The sequence below is a fragment of the Harpia harpyja genome, chromosome 12 (assembly GCF_026419915.1).
Source record: "Harpia harpyja isolate bHarHar1 chromosome 12, bHarHar1 primary haplotype, whole genome shotgun sequence".
NCBI classification, from domain to species: Eukaryota; Metazoa; Chordata; class Aves; order Accipitriformes; family Accipitridae; genus Harpia; species Harpia harpyja.
In genome coordinates this window covers 12,307,147-12,334,421 of record NC_068951.1, presented here as the reverse complement: position 1 = coordinate 12,334,421, position 27,275 = coordinate 12,307,147, and the positions used below count along the sequence as shown (strand labels likewise).

General features: G+C 43.7%; 1 protein-coding gene across 5 annotated transcripts in view; it reads left to right on the top strand.

Moving 5' to 3' along the window:
• The window catches only part of LOC128149121 (S-adenosyl-L-methionine-dependent tRNA 4-demethylwyosine synthase TYW1-like), a 111,459-nt gene that overhangs the window by 43,978 nt on the left and 40,206 nt on the right, over positions 1-27,275 (top strand). For all 5 annotated transcript variants that reach the window (XM_052803949.1, XM_052803950.1, XM_052803951.1 and 2 more), the window contains 3 exons: positions 3,901-4,010; positions 10,308-10,485; positions 16,542-16,677. In XM_052803949.1, coding sequence (XP_052659909.1) covers positions 3,901-4,010; positions 10,308-10,485; positions 16,542-16,677 — 424 coding nt within the window. The remainder of the gene's footprint in view (positions 1-3,900; positions 4,011-10,307; positions 10,486-16,541; positions 16,678-27,275) is intronic.

Genomic DNA, 27,275 nt, shown 5'->3' with positions numbered 1-27,275 from the left:
CTTTGATTCAAGTTTTCTACCCTGATTTGTGCTGTCTTACAAAACAGTGCTGCTTACGGAGCATTTCTTTGGGCAGATTATGAGAATATTGGGTAAGATGGTGTCAAAAGCTCAACCTCTTCTCCTTTCCCTTTGCCTACAAGGACCACCTACAAGATGGTCTTGGCATGGAAGGTTCTCAGCGGGTTCATGTTGGCTGTTACCTATCTCAGTGCTGTGTTCTGGGGCTCACAAACACTTATTTAATCCAGTATGTCCTGAGGAACTGGAAGTTAAGAGGGGCTGGTATAGAAATCTTTGGCTCCTGCTAAAGTGGCCATTGCATTTGCGCTTTTCTGTTATGTTTTAAATCACTTTTACATGCTACTCACAAACTTTCAGCTTATTACTAGTGACTGATACTGTCAGCCAATTCATCCAACATGTTCTATGGTGAGTTTAACCATCCTAGTGAAAAAGTTTTGTTTAGATTAAGTATCTCTAACCTGTCCTCTTTCTCGTCCAATTTGTGCTCTTCCCATTGCCATCAGGAGATGGCAGAAGAAAAGGTGCAAACAGGTTTCTTGTCATCATGGAGAAACATTAAACGTTGTTTGTTTGTGCATTGGACAAGCTTTTTTCTTGGTCTTCCCCTTACTCCTCACATTGTTATAGGGAAAGTTGTTCTTGTTAGCCCTTTTGTATGTCCTTTGCTAGTTGCATCTGATTTTTTTTTTTTTTTTTTTTGCCTTGACCTTTCCCATTATGACCCTGTATTCTTGTGCTCTTCCTTTTATTTTCAGCTGGAGGATCACAAGGTTGCAGAAGTGCCTGTGATTCTGCCAGACTGGTTTCTTGTTACACTTCATATCTTTGCTTTTTATTGCTGCAGTTCGCACTTCTGCCTTAATAAGGTTTAAAAAACCTGCCAGTTCTCCTGAACATCTTTGCCCTTAAACTCTTCTCCTCTGGGCTCTCACCTGCTGGTTCTCAGGATTCACTGAAGTGTGCTTCTTGAACTCTCTTGTTTTTATTCTGCTCTTTCCTTCCTGTCCCTTCCTGGGAACCATGTGCTCTGTCCTTTCATGATCACTGCCACCAGTGTTTCCTCACCTTCATGTTCCCCACCAGGCATCAACATCAATCAGTTGATCACTGGAGTAAATGATACTTTACACCTGTGCTGCGTTTTCCCTCAAAGTTTCTTGAAAGACTTCATAATACTAAGCATTGTTCACAGAAGAGTGACCATTTTAAGACGGTATAAATCAAAAGCTGATTTATTAAAATAATACATAAGGGATCAGGGAGGGAGATGCACTGCCCCACTGAAGCATACACCTTCTTCACAGAGGTTTGATTGACTGCCAGGGACACTTTGGTAATGCTGGCAAGTAATACTGGTAGATCAAAGGTCTGATGAGAATGCAAATAAGGCTGGATTGGAGGCAGTCTTGTTAGTCAGGGGAGAGTGGGAGTGAACTGGGACCTCCCCATCATGTTTTGTGCAGTCTTGCATTGCTCTGTGGTGGTGGGGTGCTGTGGCAGTGATGGCTTGTCTCTGAAGTATCAAATCAAACCTGTTTCACACCTGGAATCTCTAATAAAATAAGGGTTTTCTGGTGTGTGTGGCTTTGGGTGAGATTTTTTTTTTGCTTGTGTTATTTTGGGAAGGGAAGGAATACTATGCACAATTACCTGCTCAAGACTTGAGTAGCTGGTGAGGTGGATGATGTGGAGTGTCGCAGAGCCTGCAGGAGAATGGGAAGGTGATAGTGAAATTCTGTCTGTGCCAGGGACTGTGAAAAAATCTCATCAGCCACAAGACATTACTTTTTTCCCCTGTATTTGAAGAGAAACTGCTTTTTGCCAAATAAGCTGCTTTGTAGGCATGACCTGGTATGTTTATTAAACAGTTAGAATGTGTTAAAAATTCAAGCACTGTTAGACACTAATAGCTGTCCAGCATGCATCAAGAGCCTATTGATTTTCTGCCAACTTGCCTTATTAAATATACAAGCTACAAGTTATGTAGATAAACATGTAAGAGTTTTATAAATGCCTTTTATAGTTGGCATTCAGAAAACTTTCCATGTTGGCAGACAGAAGAAAAAAAAAAAGGGAAATTCAAAAAGCAAAGCTGTTTTAGCTTAAAGGATCTTTGAGATGGTAAAGTAGTTTGAGAAGAGCATTTGAATCTTTGCTCTTGAAGTGGATGAAGAAATGTTTGGGCCAAAGGGCTGTTTTTATTGATGCCGGGTCTAGAATTTGTGTGTGTTAGCACTGTCAAAGTGTGGAGCTGCAGGTCTTTCTCACTTGGAGAAGTCAGTGGGAGTCTTTCAATTGTCTTCAGTAAGCACTGGGCCAGTCGCTTCACTCTGAGAAAGTGCTTCCCTCTGTCTTTTCTCCTTTAGTTAAATACTGGGCATCAAGTCCTAATGCCCATGTAGCTGGGAGGCAGAATACAGCAGGTAACTTCACAGCATCTCCGTGGCTGACTTCCAGGTATGATGGAGAGTGGTAGAGGAAACAGAGATCAGCTGGTCAGAAAACAGAGTTTCAGGAGTATATATTGCTTGATCTTGTTTTCTTGTCCAGAGCTATGTTAATACAGTAGTGCTATTTTGAAAGACACTGCAAAATATGCTACTCTTCTATTAATAAATTATTCTATCAACTGCAGTAGAGTTGGTAGGGGAAAAGTGGAGGAACTTTTGTAACATATTTTGGAAAAAAGCAGGAGAAGATGGAGAGAGAACAAGGAGGTGAAAACACAGAAATTTGTTGATTTTCTTAGGATGATACTTAAAGGCTGAATTATCCCTGTTTGATACCAGTCTAAGTGCAGTAATGTTAGTGGGAAATTCCTCTCACCAGGGAGAGGTCTGTGCCCCTGTACAGGTTCTCTCCGGGTTGTGTTTGTCCAGGTGCAAGCATGGTGGGTGCCATGCCAGTTGCTTGTAATATTTCATTTGCTAGTCAGGATGCATTTTTTTCCAGGTGACTTACAATGGCTTTGTAACATCCTCTCATGCTAGTGAAATAGGGAATGGAGAGAAACTCCATATGTATTCCAGGTGCTTGGGTGGATTTGTCTGGGTAGGCTTTTTCCATTTTTGGAGAAAATGATATATGGGTACAGTGGTCCTTTCCGGGTAGGCAAGGTTGGGTTCCTAACCCAATGTGACACCAGCTGTCCCTCAGATGGAAGATCAGTGGTTTTTATCCTGCAATCTGCTTGACTTGGAGAAATTAACTTTTTATTTTTATTTTTTGCATTTGGGTTTCAGTAATGCAGTAGCTAGCAGATCTCAGAAGTGATGAGAAGCCCCTATTGAGTAAATCTGGGAGATTAACCAGATCCACCAGCAATGCATCTCCGGCATACTGCAGACTTCCTAGTCTCTTCATATAGTTTGAAGTAGTCTGCCCTCAGCTGTCTTGTTACTACAGCATTACACAAAGATTGGGTTAGAAGCAAATCCTGTCCTTCTCAGGGTACCAGTTGGTACCTTCTCAGTGGAACTAAAAATGTCTTGGGGCCCTCCTTTTCTAACGCTTTGTGCAGCTGTGGTCAGAAGAGGAGGTAGAACCAGATTTCCTTTCTTTAGAGGTCTTTCTGGCTGCAGAACATCATTTTAGCTTATAAACCTTTTACCCGTGACTCAAAATAGGTATGTTAAGTTGAATATAAACTGCAAGGTCCATTGTTCCTTCTGGGGAGACCAGAGCCTGGAAGCAGAGGGGTATGAGAACGGTGTTCAAAGATGACATCTGAAAGTTGTGTCAGAAGCAGGATATCACTGAGAATTTCTTGTTGCTTTTAATATTATTAAACAATGCCAAAGTCCCCAGGGCGACAGATGGGTTATTCTGTGTATGTTACAAACAATAGTGAATAACTGTCTCTTTTTCCTTCAGACATCATACAAATCCAGTGGGCACAGAGTGGCGATGGAAGATGGACCAACCTGAAATGATCTTGCAGGAGGCTATTGAGAACCATCAGAATATGATCAAGCAGTTCAAAGGTAACTTCTCCCACTTCTTCCCCATTAATGATGCTTTTGGAAGATAACCAACAGTAGCATCTTCAAAGCATAGATGAAAACGTTCTGGTCATCTGTGAAATGCTGGGAAGGAGGCATGAGATTTATAATATCAGAAAGATGGATAAGTGAGAAGAAACTTTTGTGGTACACACTGTTTTCTGAGATGTTCTGCCTTGTTTTTGACATTAGAACATGAGTCAGCCATTGGGCATCTACTACTGCCGTGAGGGAGTAGAGTGGAGTTTCCTGTTGTGCATCTTGGTAGTTGTCATCCTTTTCTTCGTTTTGCACAGAGGCTTCCGCAGTGGTTAAAGCTGGCCTGGATGATGAGGAATCTTGATTCTCATGTAAAAATGAGGGCAGGTAGAAGGCAAAAGGAAACAACCTCTAACCTGACAGGAAATACACTGCCCAGCCTTAATCCCCTGGGAGCTTTTATGTTAGCTCTGAAACTTCTAGATTGCATTTTTCTCATTAACGAGTGAGCAGTAGCATTCAGGGGATTATTATTTTCAGGAATTATTCAGTACATCTGTTTGTGACTGAAGCTGCAGTTACACAGCACCTCTGAAAAGTACTGTATTTTGCTTCCTATAGGAACTCTTTATGAGTTCGTTATTTATTCATTATGTATCTATATCTATCTCTATATATAGATGGTTGGGTTTTTTTCCCAAATGTGATAAACTTAGTTACTCTGCCAAGGTCAGCTTTGTGTGCTGGGAGGGCTGGCCAGCTTGGCAGGACAGGTCTAGGACTCTGCTCTTCCTAACTGACAGCGGAGGCTCTGTGAGCAGCAGGAGTGGAACGAAGCATCCATAAAATGTGCAAGATGAGCCTTAGTCTTGGCTGTCATTTTGAGAGCCCGTTTGTTTATGTTGGCCGTGCACAGAAGGAACCCGATGGATTAAAAATGTGACAGGCAAAAACCCCTTCTGTCAGCAGAGCAGAGTTGCTCTGTCTCATTCACTGGAGTTATATAATAGGCAGAAAAATAACTCAAGTTATGGCCTCATGAGCTTCATTTTCATCAAGTGGCTGGTTTGAATCATCTTGCACTCTCAGACTAGCAGCTCCAGGGAAGCCAGTTCCCTAGGAGCTCCTGTGCTGAACTGGATAGGGAGCAGCCAGACTAACCAGACCTGGCTGCACTCTGCCTGTTGCACACGTGTGGTCCGGTGGACTGGATCACAGCTCTAGAGCTCGTCCAGGGGAAAGCAGTGAAGGTGCTGTAGTGGCATAGGGAAAAATGATGTTAATTTGGTAGAGGAAGCTTTCCTTGGGGAAGTAGTAGTGAGATGAGAGGAGTCAGTGGAGGAGGTAGTTGGTGTCATTAGTGCGCCTTCCTTCAGATAAGCAAAGCACAGCTGTCAGTGCTTGAGGCAGGGCAGTCTGTAAGGAAGTGCAGGTCTCATTCCCTAGCCTTGGTGTTTCTTTTGCACTGCAGCCATGTGGGCAGTGTGGGGAGAGTGCTGAGTTAAGGCAGGATGCCTGCAGCAGTGCTGCCTGCCTGGCTGGGCCAGAGCTGGTGCAGGGTTTCATGTCTGCCTGTTAACACAGCTGGTGGGATGCAGTACCAGCACAGCAGGAGTTTGGGTACAGGTGGTTTGCATAAGTGAAGAGCATGTAGGGTGTCAAATATTGTCTGGAAGGTTGTAACAGCCATAGAAGACTGTTACAGCTATAAACAAGAGTATGCATGTTTAATGCTTAAGGCACTGAGCACTTTTCAACCTCTGCTCTTTTATTCAGTCTATTCTGGATAGCCAGACTCTTAGATGAGTTGAAATGTGGCTGGGCATGCTGAAAGGATTGTGATCAGTAGCTTGAGGTCAGTTTGGTGGCTGATAACAAGCAGGGTACTTCAGGGATTGATCCAGGAACCTATGTTGTACAACATCTCCATCAACAGATGATGGGGGTGATGATACTGAATACACCCTCAGCAGCTTTGCAGGTGATACTAATTTAGGGAGGGTAGCAGGTACACTTGGTGGCATAGCTTTACTTCAGTGGGACCTTGAGAAACATGATTATTGGGCCAATAGATGCGTGTGGAGTTCAGCAAGAAGGGGAACGTTCTCTGTGAGAGTGTTATAACCCCACGTTGGTCCATGCTGGGAGACCCACCTGCCATGGTAGAACAAGGGACAAAAGACTTGGGTTTCTGCTTGGGAGTTCAAGTTAGACACCAGAATAAGCTTGTTCAGCCAAGGTGGTGCCCAGAGAGGTAGGGGACACTTCAACCTTGGAGGCTTTCAAGTCTTTTAAGTAAAGTCATTATCACCCTGGTCCAGTGTTGGCAATTGTCCTCTCTGAGCAGGAGGCTGGACTAGAGACCTGCAGGAGCCCCTTGTAACCAGTAGTTCTGTGACCTTTGTTATGATTGTGAAAATTGAAAGTCTTAAACAATAACAACCCTCCTTCTTTTTATGAGGCAGGACTTGACTCAAAATAGTCATTTATGTTTGCTTAGGAAGAAGCCACATGTCGTTTAAAGTGATGACTATATTTGCATGCAGTTGCTGATGGTATTGAGGGTATACTTGTGACGGCAGGAATTGCCCTCAAGCTGTGCAGTACTGGTGCAGTGTGATGGAAATGTTGCCCCTGTGTGGCAGAAATGTGTGGTGTTTGCACTAAAGAAAGGTGAAAAGCAAAAGTTATTTTGCAGATGCGCGAAAGCCCTACCTTCTTCTGAATGCTGAGTGCAGGAATCTGTTCAAACCCAACTTCAGACTAAGGAATAACCCTCTTCCCTCACTACTCCCTGGTGTCTACCCAAAAAGGGTTGGAGAGAGGGAGAGATTATAGATGGACTTGGCAGCATCTGAAGATATTCCCAAAGTGTCGAGGCGCCTGTAAGGACATCCCAATTGTCTCTTTGGAGCTTATTTTCCATTAAACAAATTCATAAATATTCCCTGAAACTTGCATGTGCATCCTCAGCACAGTTACCCTTGACCTGGAACTGGGAAAGGAGAAAGACCACAAAAAAAAAGGCTCTGGACTAGAACTGTGCTGCAAAGTGGAAAGAACAGATGTGTTACTTTTTCGGAGTGATAGATGGCAACATGCTTCCTGTCTTGGGAGTCTAAAAGCAAAAGGATTATTAAGGAGAAGAAAAATCAGTAAGAAAAACCCAGTAGCTCGTTGTTACATTTTGTGAATTTTACATTGTTGCTTCCCTGAGGTGCATATGAAAATATTGTTAGAGTAGAATCAGTGAAAGCAAAATTGATTTGAAACACTGTGCAGTAAGCTGAAGCCAGGGAGAGTTAAAAGATGTGCAGTGTCTTACAGGAGGAAAGTCCCATGTGTGCCTTGTCAGAGCTGTCCTCTGTCCAGGTTGGAAGTGCCTCAGGCAGAAAACATGCCTGTCTACTTCCAGCAAACTTAGCAGCACTCCACAAATGGTAGGTCAGATTTTGTTATGATTGATTTTAAAAGAAAAAAACCACCAAAACCCCACAAACCACCCCAAGGCTTGAGCAGTGAGGTGGACTAGATTGCTGTGTTGAAGAGGGAGGACAGGTTGCAGCTGGGCTCTGCAGCACTGGCTGGGCAGCCACAGGGACTCCAGAGGAGTTCCCAGCAGGGTCCTGTGCACGTCTGCCGAGACGTTTGAACACCAAGCCCCAACGTATAGCAGACCAGACTATTTGGGCTACTGGAGGAAAAAAGCATGGGGAAAATGTCTTAGCTAGAGAGCCTTCAAAGGTCTTGAATGTCTGGTAATGCTGCTAAGATAATACCTGAAGCTATTTGAATAAATTGGTGCTCTTTCCAGTACCAGTACCACAGCTTTGCATTCAGGTACACACATACAGACATCTCCATGCACCAAAGGAAATGGTGAGCTAACCTGATGCTTTAACAACTCCACACATTGCAGTAAAAATGAGATCTTTGAAGGAACAGAAAAATTCTTGGGGACCCTCTATCCTGTAGGATATCATAGAGGATAGCCCTCTATCCTGTAAGAGTCCCTATGCATGCTTTTAGAGATATGTCACCTTCTCTTTTATTGTTGCCATAGTTTGTACTGTTTTTGAAGACCGTAGATGTTGGTTAATGTCACATAATTCTCTCTTAGAGTAACTGATGGAGAGACATCTTACTGAGAGGGAGCTAAGGTGGGAAGGTGTGAAGTAGTTTATTTGATGGATACATTTTTGAGGTAGTGACTAGTAAATCTCTGTGCCCTTGCGAAGGGCACACACAAAATGGAAACATAATTCAAAACCAGGAAAGTGGGAGTCTCGGCTAATACAGCTCTGGTTCAACTTGGTGGAAAAATGAAAAAACAAATGAAAATGTATGACCTGAGCTAGGAAATCCTAAGACTACCTGTGTGTCTTGCTGTAAGAGTGGATAAAACAGGTTCCTTGTCTCCCCAGTGACCCAGGCATTTGTGATGACTGGTGTACAGGTACTTGCAGAGGGGTACCCAAAGTCAACAACCAGCCTCTCTAGGGTGATGTGCCAGATGATGCTTTTCTTTCCCAAATTGCACCAGTAGGAGAGCAGCTGGAATCAGTTTTTCAAAGGAGATTTGCTGATCAAAGGAGGCTTTGAGATCTGAGCTCAGCAGGAGCCAAAAGCTGTATGCCACTGCCTCTTGCAGAGGCTTCTCAACTTCCTACGGGTCCAAGCTCCTGCACCTGTATTGGACCGTATTGCTATACGAAATCTGCCCAGGCTCTGACTTTGCTGGAGTTTGACTGAAGACAGAAGGAGGCTAATCTACAGGAGCAGAGGTTGAGTGCTGTAGCAGTATGGCAGCCAAAAGTGCAGGAGAGTTCATGTGCTCCCTGGAATACCCACTAATCCTGTTTAGTTTATCCCTGTCTAGCTTGTGATTTATATGGTCAAATGATTGCATACAAAACCTCTACCCTGCTCTGGAGTGTATTTACTATATGCCAGATTTGCTGTAAACTGTTTTGAGAAAGTTACTCTCAAACTTTACGTGATGTTGGAATTTTTTTCTGTCTGCTTTTAAAGCTGGCACGGTAATTATCATAGTCCAATTGGAAGATGCTGAGAGAGAGAAATTAATTAATTCCAAAAATGACTTACAGTAGCTTTAGGAATATGAAAGTTAGTCCTTTAATCTCAGTGTGTGGTTGAGATGCTTCTTTCTTTTCAAATAAAGTTCTCATTTAGTACTGTCAAGTTTCTGCAGAATAACCGTGAGTCCTGTCACTTATTCAGGACTGAGCCTGGCTGGTTTAAAATGCACTAAGCTTTGCTCTGATCGCAAACCAGCTTTTCTATGTGAGGCTGAAGTAATATCCATGAACACTTTTTATCTTGGCTTTGCAGCATAGCATGTTATTTTCTGTACTGCTTGAGCTCCAGCATCTAGGCAACGAGAGGTGAGCTGAGGACCTGGTTTCAAATTCAAGTCTTTGTTTTTTTGAAAACAGACCAACCCCCAATCTAAAACTGCAGATATTATTTGAGTACATCAAGGCACGTCAAGGAAATGTGAAGTGACATATTTGGAACAAAAGCTTGTTTGTAGTCAGATGATTCCATATGGGGTCCTGAGCACTTGGTCGGATGTGGATGGGCTGGAGGAGTATTTGCCTCTCCTCTGCCCTCCCGTGGGTATAATAGATATGACTCAGATTGGTTAAACCTGCAGCTAGCATTTTCAGTTGAGCTCCTTGTGTTTTCCTCTTCGTTCTCAAATGTCTTGCTTTTCAGGACTGTGTCATGTGTTGGGTTTTCTTTTTGAACGCATCATCTGTGGAGTTGCATTTCATGTGGTTTCCAATGTGGATTCAGACCTGGTTGTTGGTGCTCTGCTTGGTGAAGTGTGCCCAGCTCCTCTGGGGAGCTGGTCTTCATGGGGCTGGGAGACCACAGGGGGTCAGCAGCAGAGACAGACATAACCTGGTTTTCTTTTTTAAGATGCCTACTTGAAGTGGCATTAAACTAGCTCTTGTGTTTCTGTCTCAGCATTTGGGCAGCATCACTGAGGTCTTAACATTTGAGTCAAACTTTCCATTGCTACTAGAAAACTACTTGCAGTAGTGAACAGGGCACACAAAGCCCCAAGCTCCGTGTGTCTGGGCATACGCTGTTTTGTGGATTCCTGCAGAGTTGGCTCAATGGGTACTGGCTGTGTCCTGGTGTCCCCTCTGGTTCAGGAGGGCTGCAGCTGGTTTTGCTCAGTCTTCCTTGTGCCAGGGTGTATTTTAGATATGGATGCATGGTTTGGGAGGGGGTTGCGTTGATTTAAGCCTGTCTTCCCTCTTTTTGCAGGCGTGTCAGGAGTAAAAGCAGATCGCTTTGAGGAAGCAATGACAGCAAAGCACTGTGCACTGTCACTAGTGGGAGAGCCCATCATGTACCCGGAGATCAACCAATTTGTGAAGCTCCTGCACCAGCACAGCATCTCTAGTTTCCTGGTTACAAATGCACAGTTCCCAGATGAGATTAGGTAAGAGTTGGACAAAATATCTCCCTACTAAAACATTTGAGTGCTGACCTGTGTTTTAATTCCATTTTATCGCTCATCAGAGTCAGGTCTGCATGAGCACTGACAATGAAGAAGCCTACTCAGCATCTATTTGATTTTAACTTTAATCTCCCCATGCTCTTTCTCATCTCTTTTTCTGCCCCAGTTTGATTTTCTTTTCTATATCTCTTAAAGCGTGATTACTTCTGAAAGTGAAGAGAATGTAATATAGTACTTCCTGGAGGTGTGAGGGAAGGAGAACAGTGGGTGAGCTGCGTTTTGTGCTTGGGGACATGTATAACTGTTGTGAGTGTTTCCGACAGCTAGAGCAGGAGACCCAACTCATAAATTGCCTTTTTGGTCTGTGTGCTTCTCTTGCACTCTGATCTTTGTTCTAACTCCATAAGACAAGCCATAATGGCTCAAACCACAGATCTATACAGCTCAGCATCTCCAGCAGGACCTGGAGTGCAGGATAAGAAAAGGTGAAAAGCATATACTCATCTGCAAAAGTGGGATCAGTAGTTTTTAACCTCCCTCTCAGAGGGACTTGAGCTAAATGTTCAAAACTTTTTAATGAACTCTGATGAAAGAGTCTTTACAAGTGCAAAGAATCCCTGTTTCTGATGTTCCTGAGCATCCAGGCTGCCTTTAACGAAATCCGAAGCCATGTAGCAAGGAAATGCAGCATGTGGTGTGAGCTTCAAGGTGGTTGGGAACTCGTCAGAATACCGTCAGCTAATAATGCTGATGAAGTCCAACCCTGGAGTTACGTGAGCACGTTAGCGGAGCTGTATGCGGGGTGGTTTTGGTATGTCAGCTTGTCATTTCAGCTCAGTGCCTCTCCGTGTTAGCACTCTGTGGTAGAGCTTCCTTTTCACTTCCTTCTCATGGTCTGAATATGGCAGCGAGGGAGGAGGGCATGCAATTTTTGAGTGAGTAATTATATATTACAGAGGCATTCCAAATGATTGAAAAATTGTGTAATCAAGTTACTTTGTCATGTATTATGTGCCTGATAGACAGAAATTGCTCTTTCCTAAAGATAGCATTTTAACAAGAGAGCAGACACTATATTTTGAAGCTGCATTTCTTATGATCTGCTGAATGTTTTTTAAAAAGAAACAAAAAAGAAAGTGATAAAATGCTAGTCTTGCTGTCTTAAAATTTGCAACTGATCTTTGGCTCATCAAAGCAAATGATTTGCTTAATGTGGGAACTGAAGTATGCACCAAGCTCACTTTTCTGTGAGCTGACAGCAGAGGGGAGCTATAGTCTAAAAGTTAGTCCTAAAATAGGCTGCATGACCTCTGGCATCCAGCACACAAATGGGGAGTGTGGCCTGGGGTGTTCGCTGGGTTTAGGATAGGGGCCTGCTGGCTCTGCAGACCCCCTGGCTAGGTCTCCAGCATGGTGCTGCCTGTGCCTTCCTCTCTCCTCTCCTCTCCACCTCTCTTGTATTTGGACTGCAGCTTCATCTGCCTACAGGTGCACACGTTTTCATAAAGTGAAGGAGGTTTTATAGCATGTGAGCTCCTGTTGAACAGTGACCTGGCTCTCGTCCTCATCCTCCTCTTGTTTCTGATAAGTGACTGTGAACATGAACCATTTGTGTATGTGTTTGCATTTATGAGCATCAATAATAATAATAATAATAATAATATGCTTATTATTGCTCATAAGCAAATGCTTATTTTTGTTATATTGTTGTTACTGTTCTTTGAATTGTTGACTAGGCTGTGTCCTGTTGGGCTTGTGAAACCACCTGATGGCTGGTGGCCTGAAGTCAATTTATTGCTCTTGAGTTCAGCTATGCTACTTGGTTGTGATTTCTGCCCAAGTTCATATGTGGTAGATGCTGTGAATTTGATCTCCTGGATGCGATCTCAGCTGTCTAAGCTAGCTTGGAAATTACAACCAAAAATTAAGGAAGAACGTTGGAAAATCTATTCTAGTACCACGCAACTAAATTTCCTGTTAGTTATGAAATGTAGCTGTGTTCTGGGAACATTAGTTTGTGCTCTGCTTCTCCCTGGTCCTGGCTGGACCCATCACTGCCCTTTCTTCTTGTTCCCCTTCATCAGAGCACATGCACGAGGTTGTCCTGGCTCCAGTCCCAGCCATGGCAGAGCCCTGTGGACCGCTGTTTTGGAACAACATGGGGCAGCAATCCCACCCCGAGATCTCTTCTAATTCCTTAATTTTCTCCACTATAACAGTGAGTCTGGCTCTTGCCTGTCCTTAGGATTGATATCCTCAGAGAAGAGAAGATTTTTTTTCTCAGCTCACGTTTTGAAAAACACTCGCTCCATTTTCAGTGGGGCCTCTTTTAATTAGGCAAATCTGGCATTAAGTAAAGAAAAGAGTATTTTGGCTATGTTCTTTGAAACTGAATACTTCAATCCACTTATGCCTAGAACATTTGGTCATTTTTGGAGATTGTGGCTTTGGGCTGCCAGTCCAGACAAGCTTGTTTACAAAACAGTTTTTTGGGGGTTTGTTTTTTTTTTTTTTTAACCTAAAATGTTAAATTTGTTCTGGGCTGTTTCATTCTTCTGTCTAAATATATACAGAGAGAATATGGTTAGATAGGTCGTTTGAGTGTCCATGTTAAGTGGATTTTTCTGCATGCTAAGAGCTCTGTTTGGTCTCATTCTGGACAGTTCTTGTCACTCTGTCACCTTTTGGGGAAGGCAGGGGTTTGGTGTACTTTTAGGTGGCACTGTTTGGCAACCGAACAGTAGTTTCTAATTTCTTCTCATCTTCTATAAAGAACTAAATCAAGCTGGGACTATAGCCTGCTCATTATAGAATCATAGAATCATTTCGGTTGGAAAAGACCTTCAAGATCATCGAGTCCAACCATTAACCATGCCCCCTAAACCATGCCCTGGAGTACCCTGTCCACTCGCTTTTTGAATACCTCCAGGGATGGTGACTCAACCACTTCCCTGGGCAGCCCATTCCAATGTTTGACAACCCTCTCAGTAAAAAAATTTTTCCTAATATCTAACCTAAATCTCCCTTGCCTCAACTTGAGGCCATTTCCTCTTGTCCTATCTCCAGACACCTGACAGAAGAGACCAGCACCCACCTCACTACAACCCCCTTTCAGGTAGTTGTAGAGAGCGATAAGATCTCCCCTCAGCCTCCTCTTTTCTAGACTGAACAACCCCAGATCCCTCAGCTGCTCCTCATAAGACTTGTGCTCAAGGTCCCTCACCAACTTGGTTGCCCTTCTCTGGACACGCTCAAGCACCTCAATGTCTTTCCTGTAGTGAGGGGCCCAAAACTGAACACAGTACTCGAGGTGCGGCCTCACCAGTGCCGAGTACAGGGGAACAACCACCTCCCTGTTCCTGCTGGCCACACTGTTCCTGATACAGGCCAGGATGCTGTTGGCCTTCTTGGCCACCCGGGCACACTGCTGGCTCATATTCAGCCGGCTGTCAACCAGCACCCCCAGGTCTTTCTCTGCCCGGCAGCTTTCCAGCCACTCTTCCCCAAGCCGGTAGCGCTGCATGGGGTTGCTGTGACCGAAGTGCAGGACCCGGCACTTGGCCGTGTTAAACTTCATACAATTGGCCTCAGCCCATCGATCCAGCCTGTCCAGATCTCTTTGTAGAGCCTCCCTACCCTCAAGCAGATCGACCCTGCCTCCCAACTTGGTGTCATCTGCAAACTTGCTGGGGGTGCACTCAATCCCCTCATCCAAATCATCAATAAAGATATTAAACAGAACAGGGCCCAACACCGAGCCCTGGGGAACACCACTTGTGACCCGCCGCCAACTGGATTTCACCCCATTCACCACTACCCTCTGGGCTCGGCCATCCAGCCAGTTTTTCACCCAGTGAATAGTGCACTTATCCAGGCCACGAGACGCCAGCTTCTCAAGGAGTATGCCATGAGAGACAGTGTCAAAGGCCTTGTTGAAGTCTAGGAAAATAACATCGACAGCCTTTCCCTCATCCACTAGGTGGGTCACCTGGTCATAGAAGGAGATCAGGTTGGTCAAGCAGGACCTGCCTTTCGTAAGCCCATGCTGACTGGGCCTGATCCCCCTCTTATCCTGGACTTGCCATGTGAGTGCTCTCAAGACAAACCGTTCCATAATCTTTCCCGGTACCGAGGTCAGGCTGACAGGCCTGTAGTTCCCCGGATCCTCCCTCCGACCCTTCTTATAAATGGGAGTCACACTGGCAAGCCTCCAGTCCTCTGGGACCTCCCCTGTTGACCAGGAACGCTGATAGATGATAGAGAGTGGCTTGGCAAGGACCTCTGCCAGTTCCCTCAGTACTCTTGGATGGATCCCATCAGGTCCCATAGATTTGTGAGTGTCCAGATGGCGTAGCAGGTCCCTAACTAATTCCTCCTGGATTAAGGGGGGTATGTTATGCTCTTCATCCTTACCTTCCAGCTCATGGGGTGCAGTACCCTGAGGATGACTGGACTCACTATTAAAGACTGAGGCAAAGAAGGCATTAAGTACCTCGGCCTTTTCCTCATCACTGGTTGCTACATTCCCTTCTGTATCCATTAAAGGATAGATATTCTCCTTGGGATTCTTTTTACTGTTAACATATTTGTAAAAACATTTTTTGTTGTCCCTTACGATAGTGGCCAGATTTAGTTCTAGCTGAGCTTTTGCCTTTCTAATTTTCTCTCTGTATGATCTAACAAGATCCCTGTACTCCTCCCAAGTTGCCCGCCCTTTCCTCCAGAGATTATAAACTCTCCTTTTTTTCTTAAGTCCTAGCAAAAGCTCCCCATTCAGCCAGGCCGGTCGTTTTCCTCGGCGGTTTGACTTGCGGCACATGGGAATAGCCTGGTCCTGAGCCATTAAGATTTCCTTTTTAAAGAATGTCCATCCCTCCTGGACCCCTTTGCCCTTCAGGACCGTCTCCCAAGGGACTCTCTCAACCAGTGCCTTGAAGAGGCCAAAGTTAGCCCTCCAGAAGTCCATTAACAGACTTCACAAAAAATGCTTGCAAAACGTTGTCCTAAAACTGTTAAGAGCTGAAGAGTATTGTGGTGCAATTGGGATGCTGTCATTTCATCTTGGAGACACTGGGGTAGAAGATGCCATGAGGGGTGGATGTGTGTTATACTCACTGGCTTTATCAGTTTTGTCTGTGACAAGGGAGCTCATTTTAGGTTGTTCCTCTTAATGCTCTTCATTATCCCTTTGCTAAGGGACTGCAGGTTGCTGCTTCTCCTTTATACCCTTGGGGTTTATGGAAGGGATTAGACTCAACCCAGGCTCTTCACACAGCAGAGGAGGTTTAATCTTTTTAGAAGTTACTGCTGTTGGGCTCACAGATGCTGTGCTCCCTGGCATTATGTGACCAGAAAGACTATACTGCAGGATTTATACGAAATAAGAGCCTTGGAAGTGGAAGGAGAACATGTTGGAGGATTGTGCTTGGTTTTATTTTCTAAACAGCTTTGATTTCCCTTCAAAAAATTATTTGATTGTTGATGCCAGCTGCAGGTCAGGTAAGTTCAACATGTCCAGCAGTAGAAACTGGGTGAATTATGGCTGTATTTCTATTGAATGGGATTATTTTTCCATGGGCCAGGACAAATAGAACTTTGAGAAGGGGCTGAGCTTTATGGTTTTTAACCATAGGGGCTGTGGTGAGAAGCAGAGCCTTTCAGTGCCTCGCATGAACCCCTGGAAGCCTGCTTTGGGAAGCCTTTCTGAATGTTGTACGCTGGAGTAAAATATGTTCCAGTTCAGTGAGGAAAAGATAATTAAAATGTCAGCCAAGGCCTCTGTATGTGACGTTCTTAGCTTTGGGGTGTATTATTTGTTGAAAGTAGGTTGTAACATCTTGCTATTAAGATAATGGTCACTTGGCAGAGATGAACTGCTAGACTTTGATAGTTTTCCCTGTAAATACTGTATAGTTAAAGTCGCTACTGGACCAGCAGAGCAGCTTGTTCGGAGATACTGTGTTTTATGTGTGCTTTGGTAGGAAAACACAAATTCAGCTAGCAGTAATGTCTGAAAACAATTCCCTTTTATTTCCAAGGAACCTTGGGCCAGTAACGCAGCTGTATGTCAGCGTGGATGCCAGCACCAAAGAGAGCCTGAAGAGAATTGATCGACCCCTCTTCAAGGATTTCTGGCAGAGGTTTCTAGACAGTTTAAAAGCCTTGTCTGAAAAGGTACCCAGTTAAGAATGTTTTTTTAAATATTTTTTTCTTCTTTCTGCACCTTACCTACTCAGGACAAAAGCAGAAGATTTGAGAGGCTTAAGATGGACTGTGGAGTGGCTTCTGGATGTGTTGGGAGCCATATTTACCTGTTTTGTACATTAAGGTGTATAAAGTCCTGCAAGTTTGATCAGTTTTCTATGTGGGGAGAAATTTAATGACAAAAGGAGAGCAGAAATGTGTGTCAAATGGGACAGTAAACTCTGCTGTGAATGTTAAGAGACACATGAGAGATGAAGAGATTACAAAATAATAGGCGATTTCCTAATGAGGCGTTTACACTGAAGGCAGGCTGTGGAAGGAAAACTGGAAATTCAGGGAAGCCTAGGAAGAGTCATAAATTCCCATGTGGCTCTTAGCACTGGTTCTCAAAGGTTCTCTTGAAGCTACAGAACATAAAGGACATTATGTGTGTGCTGGAGTTTACTAGCTCTAGTTGCCCTCCTGCTACATAGAAATCTGCTTATTTCTGGAAGATTTACCCAAAACAGTAGATCTGAGCATAATAGCAAGGGTGATCCTTTATACCGTCAGTGGTTTGTAGTAGTTTGTGTGTGTCTGAGACAGCTGAACAGTGACCTGAAGGCCCGTGGGATCATGTCTGCTGCTGCCAGCTCAGAACTTAGTCTACCATGTAAGTTTTTGTTGTAATTAATGAAGCACTCGTGGTCCCAGCATCACATGAATTAATAAGAATAGTGCTTCATGAGCACGTCTTCCCTCTCTTGTTTACTGATACTGTGCTCTGATGGAAGCAAGTACTTCTGTTTACTGATTTGGCAGAAGTTGATGTGTTACCTGCTGAGATAAACAGACAAGAGAGGGTGTTTTATTTGAATAATGAGTTTTTCTGCCTTCTGAGATGACAATGTTGGACCATTTTCTGCCAATGTACTTACATTAGTAGATCTGGGAGACTCTGTGTAATTGAGCAACACTTTCTTCTGCAAAGGTATGTAAGTAGCTTGATCAAGCTGTTTGCGTGCAAGTGTGCAGGCTGATCTTGTTAAGCAAAATCTCAGGCCAAACTCTGAGCTTACTGGAATGAGGTACAAACTTACTAAGTTCTCTGTGTGAGTAGAGGAGGCTGTGGAAAGAAGGGGAGCTAAAATATTGAAGGCAAAAATATTGAAAAAGTCTTTTGGGAACTTGCTTTTGCCCATCATTTCTTCCATTCTGCCTCTCCTGACCCTGGATAGATAGGGTTCATTCATTGCTGTGTGTTGTCAGAAATTTCCTTGCAAAGAATTGAAGGTGAAAGTATTGGCAAGTTTGTCCATACAGCTAAAAATACTCTGGTCAAGGTGAAGAGGAGAGGAAAAAGAAGCTCAACTAGCAGGTGCATTTTCTCCTCAAAGCAACTGCACTTTGAAGGGTCCTTGAAACACTGATAACACAAGAGCCAATTAATAGTTGCTCCAGTTGGTAATACACTGTTCTGCCAGCCGCTGCTCAGCTGCATATTGCATCATTGCACATGGGGGACAGCAAGAAGTCTTGGGAATCTGCTGTTTGTTAGGTTTTTCTTAATGTTATACATGGTTCTGGTACCCCAAAATTATCTTGAACTGCTGCTAGGCAGAAGGACCTTTCTGTTTTCCTCCTGAGCGCATCGCTTGGTGTTCATGTGTGATGTTAAGCACTGTTCTGTAGGACTGTGATGAATGAAAGACGGTGAAAGCTAACGTATCTGCTGATCATTGAGAAATACAGCTCCTATTTCAGAATAGGTGGGGAAGTGCTGATGCATTGTGTTGGGTAAGTGATGCTAATATATCTGGAAACAAAATAAAAGTCCCATATTTTCACATGGCCTGACAAACCATCCAGGCTTATTCAATTCTCCTGAGACTGACACAAGCTGGCATTGCAGCTGATATGAGTCACTGCTAATAAGAATCACGGATAGGTTTGATTTATGCACATTTAAAACACAAGTTGTACCTTGCTGTGCTTGCCATTGTGTTGTTTGGCAAGTGCTGTTCCTGCACAGTTATCCTGCTGGCTGTTCCCGGGGCTCTGTGCTTGATACTGCAGGGATGGGTAGTTAGAGACAGATCCTGCTGCAAAGTGTTGATAATCCAGACAGACCAGTGGGAGAAACGAGGAGGAGAGGACACAGTCCTAGGTGAGAAAAGAGTGAAGATGTCCTCCGTGGTTGTTCTCTTTCCTGCCACCAAAAAACAGGCTGATTCTTGTTAAAATGGAAATGGAAGGGCCTGGGCAAAGAGTTGGGTTTCAAATCTGTTGCCTTAATGAGGTAGTTATACTGATAATGGATTTCATTATTTTAACTGAAGTTCTGCACAAAGTTCCTGAGCCCTTAATAAAGGAGTGAATTTAATAATGAATACTTCCCAGTATGATTTGACAGCATCATACAGCATGTTGGTGATTAGTTGCTACAGTATTTTCAAAGGAAGTTCGGGAATAAAAGATAAAAATCTTTTGTGATACTTCTTTCTGCAGCAAACAGCAAGAAACTCCCTCTTTGTCCACTACTATTTGGAGCAAGTTTTATTCTTTCTAGAGTGATTCTCATTGAGATGATTTTCGTGTTAAATTTTCTATGCTGAGAATGTTTTTTGAGAGAGAAGTTTATGTTAAACAGCAGGTAGGTCCCAGAAGGCTCCATTTGTTTCTTGTCATGTGTCTTCTGCCCTCCAAATTAAATTGAGAGGAAAAAGAAAGATGTTAACATGTGCAATTTAGAATGTGCCCTTTCCAAACGTCGCGTTTGAAAAGTCTTGGAGTCTTGTTCTCTGACAGCCTTGAGTTCATAACGGTTGAGAGGTGACTTGACTTGATAGACAAGCGCTTGGAGCAAGTGCTAAGGATGCGAATCCTTATTCTTGTTTTAAGGATGAGAAATCTCTGTTCTAGTGGTTGAAAGGTATTTCTTCCAGCCACCGCTGCTTCATAGTGCTATATCCAAATGAGAAATGAGGTACAAATTAATAACAAGGGTCCAGAAGCTCAGGAGGGAGGAGGTAGATTTTCCATCTCTTAAAGTTTTATGATCAAGTTGATGCTTTTTTCAAAAATACCATTAACTAAACGTGTGCTGTCTGAGCAAGAAAATAAGAAACCGATGTTCTCTGAGCTCTCATCCGCCAGCAGTCAGACTTGTGATCTATTTGTGTTTTGACTTTGTGCTCCGTTTCCCTCTGTTATTAGACCAGATTCTGTAGGTTGAGAAACTTTGAAAACTGTTGTTCTTGGTGTTGTCATCCATAAATCACCAAGTGTTTTCCCAGGTGACAGGGATGTTGACTGAGACAAATGGGAATCCCCCACAGAGTTGCTGATAAATGAAGTGGGGATGCAGTGACCCAGTATGGCAAAAGTGCTTACAGATTTCTACCCAAGCACTTTGAAAATAACTGGAGAAAAGAAGGTGATGGACATACCAGCAGAACATGCCCTGTTTGTGGTTTTAACATTACATTGCAACATCTCTGAGCATGTTTTTTCCACCTGTTGAGAGAGTAAGACAACTCTTGAAAGCAAGTGGCTGCTGGTCCATGGATGTTCATGGGCTTGATGAGCACTGGGAAAAAGGTCCCTGGTGTTGCTCATGTGCTCTGAGGAGCACTCTTCCAACCTTGACGTGGTGTCACCTCTTCTGTCTGTATCTTCTTGACTTAATCATGATAAATCCTGTCCAATCTGCTCGATACGCTGTACCTTATAATACTTGCTGTGCTGCCAGACACCAAGTAGGCATTGCTGAACTGCTTTAACTTTCAGAGGACAGGTGCCAATGTTCTCTTAAACAGATTGGAGTCATGCACAAAGCAAACGGGGGGAAAAAACCCTTTAGGTTAATAGATGTTATGGCACTGCAGGAACTGATGATGAAGCAGAACCTTATCCTTCCTGTCCTTCCAGGAGGGTCACAAAAAGCAAAAGAAACAGCTTGTTGGCACTTTCTGGAGTTCAGTTGGACTTGTGTCTTTAGAAATCATACATGACTCTTGCTTTAGATCTCAGGTAAAACATTGCCCTCAATCTTTTTCTGCTTCAAGAGAATTAAGATTTTGTAGAGAAACAGGGTCATGGCTCTGTGGGCAAGGTGTAGCAAATGTCCTCCCCCCCCCCCCCCCCCCTTTTATTAAGAAAGGATGAAAAAGGGAAATTCTTAGCCCTACTTGTCCTAGGATATCATATTTGACAGTGCATGGATTTGGTGCCTGTGGCTATGTACTCCTTGCTGGAAAGTGCTAGAGATGGTTTGTCCAGAGAAAGGCATGAAATACAAAAATGTCTCCTATTACCATTTTCCAGGTCTGCATTTGCACGCTGCTTACAGGTAGTTTCTTTCATATTTCTGGATGATGAAGATGCCAGCTTGCATATTTAAATGTTTTCAGGCTTGCATCTGGTGCTGTTTACTTTAGTGTTTTTTTTCCAATGTGATCCTTTCTTCAAAGTTACCCTTGGCTTCTATGTGATTACAAACGTAGTGTAAATACATTGAGTTACATCTTAAGCACGTTTTAGTGCTTATTATATAATATATGACAGTAACAATTGCTTTTATGAAAAGAGCACACTTGATTTGCATGGAGATTATTTATGTGGTTACTGGGGGAGGGGAACTGGTTTGTAGAGCATAGTCTGATGTTTCTGAGCTAAGTGACTTTTTAAGGAGAATTTAAATGTAAAATTTGCAACAGATGTTAGAATCAGCAATCAATTTTGCTGCTATAAATTTAGAAAAATTTGACTCTTCTGCACAGTAAATGCTTTCCACCAGCTGTGTGCTTGTTTTAATGGTTTTGCTAATGAGACTTCTGGTGTAAGCCTTTTGAAATGCAATATGAGTGTTACAAAGGTATGATGTTTAATACTAAGTTATTGTCTCTGAAATACATCATCTCCTTTCAGTTTAGCTTACAGCAAGCAGCAATCCAAATGAGGCTTTAGTGAGATTCTTGGCTGCAGAGGGAGTGAAATCTTATTTCTTCTGCCTGTTCCAGTACCTCTTCGTTTGCTTGCAGGCAAGAAAAGGGGAAAAATGTTCATAAACACACTTCATAATCAAAATGACCTGTTATTCCAAGCCGCTGGTTGTTAATGTGTGTCTTACGAAGACAGGATAGTGAGGCTAGGGGGGAAGGCACAGTGCCTCTGGCCACCCAGTGAGCCTGAGGCAGAGGTGGGGGTAAAATCCATGTTGTCTTAGTCCTTGTCCAATGCTTTGTCTGTTATCCCACATCAATCCCCTCCTCCTCATTACTGCCTGGTGCTTTGGAGTAGCCAGGTCTGTGGGCTATTTGCTTGCTACTTGTTCTTGCCAGGGGAGTAGTTATGGCTGCAGAGAGGCTGCCCGGCTGCCACCCTCATTGTTGGTAGAAGGCACTTCTCCCCCTTCCCATGTCTTTGGGAAATGGGCTCTGACCTATGAAGTGTAAATGGGAGAAACAGAGGGCCCTCCTCCTCCCCTTCCAAGTTCACTCTTCTCTTTCGCTCCTTAACTAGCACACATGATGTAGCTTGCCTAGCTTTTCTCCTACTTAACATTTAAGAAGCATTTGCTGTTCTTACCATTTATTAATCATGATCTTTCTTTTGCCTTGAGCTCTTCCTAGAGGCTGCGTGAGAGATGCCAGACTTGGCTTTTAGAGAACTTGGTTCAAACCATTTTCTATTCCCCCTTCCTGCCCTTCTGTTATTTATTAACCCAATCACTATCAAAGGGCTGCTCTGTTGCCTGGGGCTTGGCTCTGGGAGCCAGAACTCCCAACTACCCCAACAGGCTCTGTGGTCTTGGGGATGTCTTCTCACATTTTCATTCTCTAGTTGTGAAATAGAGCAGTAGTCTTCATGTAAAAGCACCCTGAGAAGACAGAGCACGTGTGTGTTTTTATGTGAACTCTTAAAAAGGAAAGAGCGAGCCTAAAATTCTGCTTGTGGCAACTAGGCAAAGGAAACTTGTATCTGCACTTTATTTTAAAACATGTTTTTATTTAAGCCTATAAAGTTGAAGTAACTGGGCCAAATGCCATAGATTGGGATTGTGCAGAGCATTGCATAATATTGCATTCTGCTAAATGCATTAGCTGTTGGATTTTTCTACTTGCTGACCGATTAGCAATGGCTCTAGCATGATGATTCAGATAAGAAGCATTTATTGGGTTCATTGAATCCATTCATTTGACATTTGGGGAAAGATGAGTTGACAAAGCATCTGCAAGAGTGATCTATTTTCTCATTTTGGATGGTGAGTGTATAATTGAGGCAAAAACACTGCAAACAAGAAAATGGATTTTATGGGAGTGTGGTAACGGGTGTGTTTGTGCTCTTCCGAAGCAGAGGGAACATACTTATGGACTTGTGCAAGGCAAATAAAATCAGGAAGACTTACTGCTTTGGAGGGGGCGAGAAATCCTTTTGTAAGTGCTTAGCTATGATGGACTGAGTAGTGCAGGTGTGTTCGGATGACAGAGGCTGGGCTGCTGGGTCCAGGCTTGCAGAATAGCTGGAGTGACACATGGACTTGGTGCCCCAGGGCTGTTCAGTGCTGCATGTCATCTGGTGGCGTGGGCTCTGGGAAGGCTCTCCTGTTTCAGGGTGAGATCAGTGTGCTTGGCTCAAACTGCTGCTGAAGGTGATTTGACCAAATTTAGTTGGTTTGGGACTGAAACAGCTGAGGAGCACTTGGTCTCTTCCCCTGGTTCTCCTTTAGGGCAGGATCCTGCAGCAGGTAGGTGGCAATAGAGCTCAGGGAATGGTCGTGTCTTCAGTGCTCTGCTTGTCAGTAATCTTCTTCCTCAGCTCCCATTTCAGCTTCTTTGGGTTACCTGAGTGCCAGCAAGAGCTGAATCTGACCCTATACTTCCTTTGTCAGATCAACTTTTAGCAATAAACCAGCTCATGCAAAGAAGTGCTTTTTTCCTTGTTGCATGTAGATGTTTGTGCCTTGGCCCTGTTCCTTTGTATGGCTCCTGCCCCTAAAAATCCAAAAGGAGCTGGTGGTGTGAGTTGGGTAACTGTAACTTTGGACACTTGCTAGTGGCTGTAAATGATAGCTGTGATCGATGGGGTGGTCTGTGACCTCCCAAACCACGTGCCCCATCCATCATTTCCATAGCTGCTGAAGTAACCCATCTGGAGCCTCGTTGACTTGCAAGTTGTGTGCTTGAGAGCCAAGTCCTGTGTTTTCTCCTTGGATGAAACTGCTGTTAGATTTGCCAATGTAAGAAATGCAGGAACTACAACACATGGATTCAGTCTCCTCTGAAGCTGCTAAATTGCTGGAGCATCTCTCACATAAATTTGTGGAGTTTATTGTCTTGTACATACTTGAATACGGAAAGCTGGTAATTAGTAACAGTGACAAAAGGTCAAAGCAGACTGGCAAATCAAAGGTGATGTATTTTTCATTTTTTACACAATTAAGGCCTTTGTGACGGGTGAGCTCGGCTTCTGTCAAATTTGTTCAGCCATTTCTAAGTGCAATAGTTGGGCGCAATTACTGTGCTGACTAATTTGGGGATCTCCCTTTCTTGTTATCCCAGAAGAGCACTTGGCTGCTCATAAATCTGTTTGGTGGAGGAACTGATATTAGATGCACTGTAAATGATCTCCTCTAACTACTTAGTTCTAAAAACAGAGGAGCATAGTATAGGTGGTGGTGAGCCCTGAAACTGGAGAGTTGATGATCCGTAGTGCTAATGCAGCAGTTTACAGACCTATAAAAATGTGTGTCTGCCTCATTGCATTTATTTCATTCTGGTTTTGTGTTGATATTTGCTTAACAATCCTGAGGAGCCTTATCTCCCTGTAGGGCTCTTCAGAAGAGTCCAACTTTCTGTGAAAGTAGGAGGATCTGAAGGCTTTTCATAGAGACTGGGTCTCTAAAAGAATGCTTTAATTCCAGATATCGGGGTTTCAGGTAGTGTCAAACATGTACCCCCCCCAAGGCAGGCTCCTCAAGCAGGAGTAGAAGTTGCACTGTGCATCCAGAGACACTTAGGACTTTGTTAAACCCTTTGTTGCCATTTTTTTTTTTCTTTTTTAAGAAGCAACATAATTTTTAAATCCATATATCAGGCTCATGGATACCTTTGAAATGTGCAAGATTTGATTACTGTGTTACAGATTGGACTCACTCCTTTACAGAACGTAAAGACTGCATAGCATAGCTATCTTCTTCGTCCAGCATTTGCTAGGCAGCCTTCCCGCCAAAGGCTCTGGCCATGCCGGCAGTTGACCAAACAGAAAGTTGCCATTTTTGTTCAGGCTGCCAGAGAGGTAGATACCCACCTTCCACAACTGTAATGTAATTTGACAGTTGAACATATGCCTCAGTGAAACTAGGTGAGGAGATGATGCTCATCAGTAGCAATGCATGGTGCCTCACACCTGATGTTTGCATTCAGGAAGGTTTGTGAAGCTGGCTGCTTCCCAGGTGCTCTGTAGGAAAGAGGCTTGGCATTTAGACCCTGACACTAGCCCTGGTTTTTGCCATGACTTTGGATTATTTCTACAATTTGTGTTAAGAGGTTAATTCTCTTTCCTGCTTCACTCAGCCTCTGTTGCATTGAGCAAATCCCTCTGATTCTGCTCTAAAGACTCCATTTTCATGCATTGCTTCTGTTGCAGTTGTCTGTGGGGAACCGACTTATGAATCTGATGGAGCAATACCACACTTTGAGTGATGTGGGGACAGCAGGATGTTCTGTGTGATGCTTCAAGAGCATCCCATCTGGTAGCTTTTGGAGATGCCCAGTTACTTCATGCTCATGTTTCTGCACTTGAGAGCACATCACACACAGGAGTGGGACTGCAAAGAGATTGACTTTGCCTGTGACTGTCCCCCTTGGAGCTGGCGTACACAGGGATGTCCTCCCTAGTAGGTATAAGCAGTCTGGATCAGGCATGCAGTCTGTGATGGTCACCTAGTGGTCCTGGGACATGTGAAAGAACTTGTAGTGGTTTTCATCATGTCGAGATAGGAGAGATTGCAGTGGATTGCTGGATGTATCTTTGCACGGCTGCAAGGGGACTGGAGTGCTGCACAGAAAGGTAGTGGCAGTTCCTTTACAAGCAGAAGTGATTCTTGCCTTGGGGGCTGCCAGGCTGCAGGCCACAGTCCCTCCAGATGGTGCTCCGTGATGCTGACCTGGCTGTGAGACTGGGGTAGCCAGGAGAAGAAACTTTCTCAGCAGATGGAAGTGATGGGGCAAGGGCTGAGGACTTCAAGTACCGCTGCCTGCTCTGAAGTGGTGATGCTCTACAAATTTTCCTAGAGTGTATCTGTAGGGAGTAATCCTGTAAACCAGTGGGAACTGAAAGGAGTCCAGCTCCTCAAGGCTAAAGCTCAGAGGGTAACTGCTCAAAATGAAGAGCGAGATACAGAGCCTGCGGGAGCTGCTGAAAGACTCCCAGTGCTGCATCTGAACACTTAGGTAGTGCTAGTGAGAAGTGTTTAGAGGGGGGTTAACAGCAGCTGCTGCCTGGCAAAGAGCTATTTTGCAGCAGGATTGATCTCCAGACCCCAAGTGCATTGCAGAGCATCATCCAGGTGCTGCTTTTACAAGCCTGCCTGTGTGGAGCATTGTTCCTGTGCATGCTCAGGTGGAGAACGTCCCCTCTCCACGTGTCACCTCCTGGCATGTCTTGCTGCGCCCCCGCACTATGCAGGAGTGCTCTCAGTCCCCAGCTCAAGCTGAAGCTCAACTATTTAATAGGATGGGCAGTTAAAATGTTTAAAGCTTATTTACCTTTCCATAATGTTCATTACTTTAGAGCCTAACTCCTGAGTTAGGGCTTTACAAGAGCAGTAGGCTTGCAAGGATTGCTTAATCAATAAGAAAGAAATTTATTTCAGACTCCTTGTTTATGTTGTTCTTTGTTAAATAAAACGGCAGGATTTTCAGCAAATCGTGGTGGGGCTTTCAGTTCTATTTTTAGATGATTTGGACAAAACCCAGAAGAAAAATATTATAAATCCTTTGCTTCGCAGACTGCAAGAGTGATTTTTAATGAGGTAATTATATTTTTATAGCAGATCAATCTCTGCTTTCATCATTTGACTCTTGAAGTTGCATTGCTGGTTTGTTGTTTCCCAAGATAATGAGTGTCAGTTTATTCTCTTAAGTACAATATCCCCTTCCCAGGCTTCAGTTGAGCTTGCGTGCCGTGCCATTAGTCACGCATCCGTTGTGTCTGCATCGCTGGCTGCTGCTGTCTGTGAGTTATACCCATGAAGGTGTTGACATGTTGTCAAATCATGGATTGTCTTTTTACCTTACAGACGTGTTGCCTCTTCATTTTTCATTAAACTGCAATTGCTCACTTAAACCACCGTTATTACAGGATTATTTTAAAATGCGGTTTATTCTTCTGTCCTGTTTCCCCCATTGCTGAGCAAAAAGCACTGATTTTGAGGAATATTCTTTTAGAGCCCTGCAAAATTTCAGTGGGATGTTGTTTTCCTGGCTGAGATTACCAACTACAGAGGTCTGTACGGAAGCATCCAAGTCTTTGGCTGTATGTATAAATAACTGCTGGGATGGCATAAAAATAGTGAACACCTGGCA